Raw genomic sequence first — 8,579 nt, 5'->3', positions numbered from 1 at the left:
TCCTGTGCAGGCTTTGCATTTCCAGAGGTCGTTTTGTTCCATTTCAAGCGCCACGGGTGAATCGTCGCCTTTGTGGGGCTGAAGAAAGGATGAAATTGAGAGGAGATACTGAGGGAGAAATAAACAGGAGGCATGGATAGAGACAGAAAGTAGGAGAGCTGGGGAAGAGAGAAAAAAAGAAAAAAGAAAAAATGAAGCTGGAGGAGGGAGATGTGAGGGCGTGAACAGACAGAAGGGAGCAAGGGTTTACTGAAAATCCTAGCTGGGCAGCTGAAAAGCCTTGGTGAGGTTTGTGCCACGTTTGGTGCCACGGGGTGAATGCTCCCCGCCTCACAGGCTCCACCATTGTTGTTTTCATAACACTGTGCCATGGCAGCAGCCTGAACACAACACAACACAGCAACAGTTCTCCACGCCCGGCAAAATTAAACAGGATGTTAAAATGTAGTAAGAAAGCACAGAACAAATGCCTAAAGGCGAATTAGAAACTGCTGTATATTATGATTCAATCCAGAAAAAAGTTACTTTCATTTGACATCTTACTTGCAGAGGACAAAAACACTCCTAAAAGAGTCACAAGTGAGAAACCTAACTCAACAACATGTACTTTTTTCAGGCTGGAGACCTGCCACCACCTCTCACACACCCTCTTAAATGGTAAACACTCTAATCAACATTAGAGCAACAATCAACACTCCATGGTTTTACTGCCACAGACTTATTGGGTGTGACAGGATCAGCTACTTATGGCGGCTGATTAGACAATTCTATATTTCACAAGTGCTGCTTTCATACTGCGTTCCAGCATCGTTTTCCTACTACTACTGCTGCTGCTAATGGACGTCCAGGACTACAAACAGCTCTATGAGACTATGGGGAGTTTTCACAGTACAGTGGAGAAGTGGGTGCAGACTGTCTAAAAGCTCCAGTTCAATAGTCAGTGACAACTCCATTCCTGCACAGTTCCTAAGCAGTGACGTGCTCTCAAGGAGAGTTTAAGTACCCACACTGGGTACTGTGTACATCAGTCTGGCTACCTTCTTTACCCATAAACCAAAGAGACAAAATGACTATGAAGTGTAACTTTCCACGCCGGCCCTCTCAGGCCGACTGATGTATGGGGCCATGGTGTTGACTGCGCCACATAAGGCCTACAGGCCACCTGTGCTGGCAGGCCAGACAGAGGGCCTGTTGTTGTTAAAGCCCGGACCAGCGTGGGCTTAGCATGGGCATGTTGGGAAAGCTGGAGCCTGTAATAGCTGCTTTGCTGGATCACAGTGCAGAGCCAGTAAACACTAATGAGAAGGAGGAGAGGCAGGCGGGGAAAGCAAGCAAACAGGAAAACACAAGGTTGGTTTGATAAACTATACACAAACAAACAGGGGAGGAAGGAAATGGGGAGTCTTGTTGAGGCATGCTGCTGCTGCCCGCTGTGACCGAAGGATTGCTATGAATCCTGCAAAAAGAAATGCAATATCAATTGTAACCCACCATAGTAAAAATGCTACTGAAAATCATTCAAAACAGCAGACGACTGACTGATTTGTTATGCAGTACTGTGTAACGTGACTGTCACTGTACTGGTTTCTTTGCACCATCACAGGACATCACACCCTGAGGATTGCACACCTAAATAACTTAAGTCAAGAATACATGCGGGATGATAGAGTCAGGATCCCGTTTGCACTGGGAATAAATGCTGGTGCTTTTAGAGATACAGATTCCTAATGTGCATGCAGCCACCGATGCCATGAAGCCAAGAGGCGTCATGTTCCCGTGATACTGCAGTGGAACCAGTGACGGAACTGAACAACTGATATGTTCATGAGCAACATTTACCAGGCAAACTGAATGCATAATATTAACACCCAGACACAACCACTGACATATAAATGCCATACCTCTACATCACTGTGTTGATCACCCTTTGACTCACCAGACTAGCAAATGACAACAAATAAGTCACAGTGACAAAGGAACCCACAGAGGCCAGACGCCTGCACAATGAGGAGGCTCCACGGATGGTAAACCATGTTGTCATTCAGTCAGCTGGACAACGCCTGTCAACCCCTCACCGCCCCAGCAAACAACTGCTGAAGGACACATTCACACTATGTGTCTTTGGGTATCCAGAGACTGTGGCTGGCACATTTGAAGCTGCACCTTTTCCTCTAGGCAAAGCCAAAAGACTGGGTTTCATTTTCATTTTCAGAGCAATCCACAAACACTGCTCTTGTGTTGTAGATAAAAACAAACTGCTGATGTATGCCTGCCTCTGTAAAGGTGGATGATGCATCATCACTTCCTGCTTATATGATCAAATAACTTAATAAAAACAAACCACTTGACCAAATGACCACCTGTGCACACACCAGCGTGGTAACATCGACCCTGCTGTTGGATGAAAACTGTGGCTGTTCTCACATTTTTAAAAGAACGAGTTACAGGAATAATACCATGGCACACAAATGAATAATTCTTGATTCTGACTGGATTAACATGTAGTAAATGCACAGTGTCAGTGAACAGGTTTGTTTGCAGTTCTACAGGAACACATCAGTATTAAATGCAGGCGAGGGCAACAACACTGATGCAGAGGTGAAAATCTTAGAGCATGTGAAAACTGAGCAACATACATTTTATGTCAAACGTATTTGATATTTGTATGAATCTGGACATCTTAGTCAGCTGACTGTGCGCCTAATTGTGATTGACAGTTCAGAGGAACTTACTTAGGCCAATAATCTGTATTTATTTTACAAATAAACTTGATCACTTCAGGCTAATAAATAGCCTATTGTTGTCATAACCTAAAGAATGTGCTGGACTCACCATGACACAGGCCTCTCTCGCTCTCATTTTACAGTTTTAGCTTAACTTCACCTGATGCGAGCAAAACATGCTTGTGCTGAAGCGGTGTGCTGGATTTATAACACAAGACAAGACAAGAGTATCATTGCGAAATGGAATGTGGCACAATAATTGTTTTAGCTCAGTTATTTTGTCTACATAATTGTTTTGGAAGCCAAAAATAAGTTTCAAGTAATCGCCCAGCTCTAACCTAAATTAAAGCAAGTCACGCAAAGAAATAGAGAGAAATAAAATACACATTGTTTTAAGTACTTCCTGTTTATGTATGCACTTACTACATCATGAATACACAAGAAATGTATCTTAAATTAGTTTGTCTCTTAAGCACTGCACATCTTCCACTTTTCTGTTACAGAGAATAAAGTTTATTTGATTAAAATAAAAATGTTTTAGCCACGTAGGCTAGAAAAACAAATACAAAATACCACTTGTAGCACCCTAAGAATAATCCCAACATCCCTGTACGCAAGCAAAGTCCTACAGCAGTGGTACAAAGAAGAACTGAGTTTCATCTCTACTGTACTAGATTACTGCCCTTCCAACAACCCCACCCCACCCCCCATGTATGTGTCGCCACAAGGGGGGGGGGGTCATTTCTACAGGGGACAGCTGTGCCTGTTGACATTTAATAAGAGATCAGAGAGCTCTCCACTGGTGTGTCTGTGTGTACAAGTATGTCTGCTCCTGCCTGGCACCGGAGCGCAGCAAAAAACCTCCTGCTCCAGTGGTTAAGGAAAGCCCTTCACGCCATATGGAAAAGTTCCTTTATTCCTGCAGTGAGGAAGAAATGAGGCCCTGGTGCCGCAAAGTGAAAACATTGTGAGCTTCTTGTATTTCATGTCAGGAGAAAGCCACTGACAGGCCGCTTAGTAGACGTCTAAATGAAAGCGGGCTGTGGATGTAATCTAGTTAAGTAAACCAAGATGAGGGGTATCAAGGTTTCATCAAGAAGGACAGGCCTGTGAGGGGGCTTTGTGTTGCTGAAAGGTCAAGTCTTAAAATAAAATGTAGCCTGTATAAGCCGACACAGGAAGAGTTTGAGTGTGGGCCTTTGTATGTCCTCCTGTGTAGGGCCCAAATATGTCTTCAGGAGTGAGACTAGTATCATCTTAGTTGCTGAACAGTCACCTCTTGCACCTGATGCAATGACTATGGTAAGGTCTTTCCTCAGATATTATAGTTGGTAGCTGATCAGAAAATAGATGAACTGATAAAGAAAATGATTAACCAGCAGCCCTATGTTGATCAAACAGTTGTTTATGTAAACTAACCTCACCCAACATGAAAAGACTTGAACATCTACAATCCCTCTTCTGCTAATGAAGACCATGTTTCAAAGCTGCAAGCAGAACACGGAGAACATTTTCTCAAGCACATCTGTGCTTGCAGGTGTAATTAAGGGACAGGGACATGGTTATCCAGCCCTTTAGCTAAGAACAACAATTAACACTAAACAATCATCTAAACATACATTTTTGACATTAAAACTGATTAAACTGTGGTTCTGATCCAGCTGAATATAAACTACCTGGAGATGGAGAGAGAAAGTGGCTGACAGGAGATGGATGGATGGATGGATGGATACACTATATTGCAGCTCACATCTGGAAGCCTTTAGGACCAGATCCCTCCAATTTCCTCCAGTGAGGTTTTCTGGTCACTGCATTAAAAAAAAAATCTAAATTCAAAGCCAGCTAACTAGCTCCAGCATCGCCATGCCCAGCTGACAATGCAGACTCACACTGCTGTTACCATAGAGCTGACATACACACACACACGTACTTCTATTTTTGTGAAGCCACTCATTGACATAATTCATTCCCTAGCTCCTTACTGTAACCTTAACCATCAGAACTAAATGCCTAACACCTAACCTGAACCCTAAAGCCAAGTCTTAACCTTCAAAAAGGTGTTTCAGAAAATGAGGACCAGTCAAAATGTCTTCACTCTGTAGCAAAAAATACTTTGTTTAGTCTTCAGCAGCAAGTACAAGAACACACACACAAAGAGCCAACAAGCACTATTATGTAACCAGTCCTAATCAATCCAGACCATTAGATTAGCCGATAAACAATGTTTCTGTGTGATTTTCATCACAATGAATCTGTGTGTGTGTGAGAAAGAGAGAGAGAGAGAGAGAGAGAGAGCCCACTGCCTGGGCTACATGTCAACATATTTACTGAAGACACCAAGGGAACACGGTCTCAGATCAGCTCATCTGTGCCAGGATCTCTTATTTAGCACTGCTAAGAAAGTCATCCACTGATAACCAACACAAAACAATGGTGCAGGGGTAACACCAACACTTTCTCTGTAGTTCAAATGTTAACCTTTGTGCAGTGACAGACTCAAACTATCAGCATTAAGAAAAGCAAACCTGATTAACTTCCTGAGTAGACAGAATTGCATTATAGACACAGTTAAACCTGGAAAAGCTTCTTCTTCTATGGCTGATGTATGATAATTAAGCTCAGTAGGAAAGCTTCTTCTTCTATGGCTGATGTATAATTAAGCTCAGTAGACAGTGTATCAGCAGCTGCACTGATGTAAAACCTTGTTCCGTTTAACAGAAGTAAAGGAAACTTTAAAACTTCATTTAAAACACTGGCTTAGGGATTACAAAATACCTGGGGTTTTAGAAACCAAAGGTTACTTAAAATAGTTACAAGGTACAAACTCTGCAGGTTTATTTAAAGTGAAAAATTATCAAGGCCTGCGGCTTGTGTAAACATGACCATTCAGCAAAATTCGCATATAAACACCACAACCCTGTGACGTGCCTCTTTGTTCAGCTGAGAGGTTCCTAGGCCAAACCCCATTTGAAAACTTGGTATTTTATCTCCTGATTAGAAGCTAACCTCCTAGAAACACGTTAGAACAAAAATTTCAAACATGTCTTCAGAGCATAGATTGTGTTGAAACTGTCGGCATACTTGATTCACCAAGCTACACTTTGTTTTAATGCTTTAAAAAGAAATGTCCGCTTTTAGGACTGCACCACAACCTACCGCCCACTTTGGTGTATTTGGTTGTAAAAAGCTTGTGGTAATATAGGAACAGCCTGTGATAGTGGGTTTTAGGTTGTGGAGGCAGCTACGCTGGTGTTTTGTACGCTACATGTCAAAGTGATGGCACCACTAACCGTGTAACTAGGATCGCAACAATAAGTTGCACCAGTTAAGGTTGGTCCAACGTTCCCTCCATTACCGGACCTGCCGGGTACAAACAACAATACTCCAGCTACAACTTTGTTACCACTTAACCATCAGCCCACACTTTAACACTCAAAATTTACTTTACGAAAATAACCTCAACTTTTATTATATACATAACTAACCTCATCTTAAAAAAAGACACCAGAAAGAGAGGCGTCGACTAACTAAAGGTGTGCCTGTAATTTCGACAGACGGGACTAGTAGCCGTGTTCACTAAAACCCGGGCTATGCTTGCAAGTAAATCGGGCCTTCTTCTTGTTGACTCGATTCAAAACGACACCTAAATAACCCTTAAGGACTAAAGCCAAACCAACTGGATAATATGATGGTACAATATCTGTAATCTCACCTTCTAAAAGCCTGGAAATCAAAGAATCGACGTCCAACTCCCCCTCCGCCATTTCTGTTACAAGCCACTCTGCCCGCCGCAGTCTGGAGCAGGCGGAATGGTTATCGACGCAGCGCGTGACGTCACTGAAGCCCATCGTCACCCTCTCTTCCCATCCAGGCCCTCCCATTTAGGACCGCGCTGCCTCAGCGGCCCTCGGACACCATAGCTCCTATCACAGAAAACAGAGAAAGGGCAACAGCTCTTTGTGCACAGTAAAGGTGCTTCCCTTTTCATAGAGTGATAGGTAATGCTCTTCATCGTTTGACGGAAAACTTGATTCATTTAAAAAGGTGGACAGGACTTAGATTTAATATATCTGCAATGTATTTATGACAAAACTATAATTTAAGATATCGGCAATTGCCTGCCATTCGCTCCACTTACTAGCCTAGCCTAGGTTCTTTCCCGGTGCTTTCAATGGGATCTCAGTCTTCTTCAGCAGATGGAGTTTGTCATATTAAAACAGTAGGCTAAATAAATTACATTAGTATGCTGACAATTTCCAAATGACATATAGCAGATTTCTGAATGGGCCCTAGGCTGTATGTTCTCTGTGCATGTGAGATGCAGCCATCGCTTTAGGTAAAACTAACAACACCACGGAAGAAGTCCTGCATTTAAATAAACATCTAAAGTGCAGATTAATCATTAGCATTAACAATAGGCCCACTAAATGAATCCAAATTCAAACAATACTTTGGTCTTTAAAACGACTACTTGCTGGTACAGTCAGTAACAGTTAAAAAGAAATCGACTAAACAATTGAGCTTAATTGAAGAACAATTGTATTTCATGATTTTTTGATTTTTAAATTGTTAAATGCATTGATAATTTCTGTCATTAATTCATTAAATTACTATTAAAACATTAAAGTTTACAGGTTAACCGGGTCTGTAAGGAGTTGAGCAATTGTCACATCACCCTTGTTGTAAACATCCAATGAATTAACTTAAATTAATTAAAACATATACAAATCTCAACAATAATTGCCTAAATCTTCACCCCTCTAAATATTCTCTGTAAACATATCCAGCATTATCCAGGATCCCGTTGTCTTCACCACAGCTCTCGGGGAACCAGGTCCCACATTGCTTGTGCTTTGTGGTCATTTTGTCTCTGTAAGATATTTTACATATATCCAGGGATGCACATTTGTTTGTTTTTTATAGTTAACTTGATTTTTAAAGGTTTTGCTTTGAATATATGTAATTGGTGCTCTTTTGTGGCTGACATGTACTCACAGCATCTTTATTGCTAACACATACTCACAGAATCATTTTTATTATTTTTAAATGGCCAAAATACTAAAAATGTCTGTGATATGACACAATAGCATAGTAACTCATGATTTTATGGGACTGGTAGTCTAGAAACATGCAGATTTCGCTGCAGAAAAATGTTTTGTTGTAGATGAATTATTTGTCTCAGTTTTGCTGATGCATGGGTCACTCACTCAAAATCCTTTTTCCATAAAAAATAAAGTGTATTGTTAAATATTTTGATTACAGTTCAAACTATTAATACAACGCCACATCCTGTATCCATTTTTTGTGTTATAACCTTATTGTTTTAACTGCAGTACCAGAAAGTGAACATCAGCATGCCACAGGACTTCATTTGCAAGTTCTGGGACCAGTGACTTTTTGAAATTTTCCTCTTACCACTAGTTATCTCAGACCATTCATATTGGTTGGTTCATGTAAATGTATGGTGATCACTGACTGTTTAATGGCTGCTAATATTTAGGAAGCCCAAGATGTCAAGTCTTTGTCTCATTTTACCTGATGTCCCAAATTACCTGAGTTCACCTCTGTTTATGGATGGATGTTTGCAGAATAACAAAGATGCACGCAAAATCATAAAAATTTCCAACTTTTCAAAAAAGGTTGTTTATCTAAAAGGACGCCATTAGCTGTGTGCTCAGCATTTGAAACTTACGAACGGACCTACAGCTGTGTTACTTAAGACCCAGAGACGAAACTGGGGCACCTAAATGACACAAGATGGGAATTCAGCCCAGTCAGTGGAATGGTCAGTTCCATTCCCCTTGGCTTTCTGCGCCATTTTGTTGTTATTTTCTCAAAAAGTACTTGTGATTTCCG

The 8,579-nt window shown here is 41.3% G+C and overlaps 1 protein-coding gene across 1 annotated transcript in view; it reads right to left on the bottom strand.

Annotated features, from left to right (window-relative positions):
- The window catches only part of LOC109969433 (serine/threonine-protein phosphatase PP1-beta catalytic subunit-like), a 20,666-nt gene extending 14,057 nt beyond the window's left edge, over positions 1-6,609 (bottom strand). Inside the window, exon 1 of the mRNA XM_020616321.1 lies at positions 6,436-6,609. Within this exon, the coding sequence (XP_020471977.1) occupies positions 6,436-6,604 (169 nt within the window). The 5' untranslated portion in view covers positions 6,605-6,609. The remainder of the gene's footprint in view (positions 1-6,435) is intronic.
- Positions 6,610-8,579: the final 1,970 nt, after the last annotated feature.

The sequence above is a fragment of the Monopterus albus genome, unplaced genomic scaffold (assembly GCF_001952655.1).
Source record: "Monopterus albus unplaced genomic scaffold, M_albus_1.0 scaffold173.1, whole genome shotgun sequence".
In the NCBI taxonomy this organism is placed as follows: domain Eukaryota; kingdom Metazoa; phylum Chordata; class Actinopteri; order Synbranchiformes; family Synbranchidae; genus Monopterus; species Monopterus albus.
The sequence above is the reverse complement of the archived record's forward strand: the minus strand, read 5'-3'. Positions and strand labels throughout refer to the sequence as shown.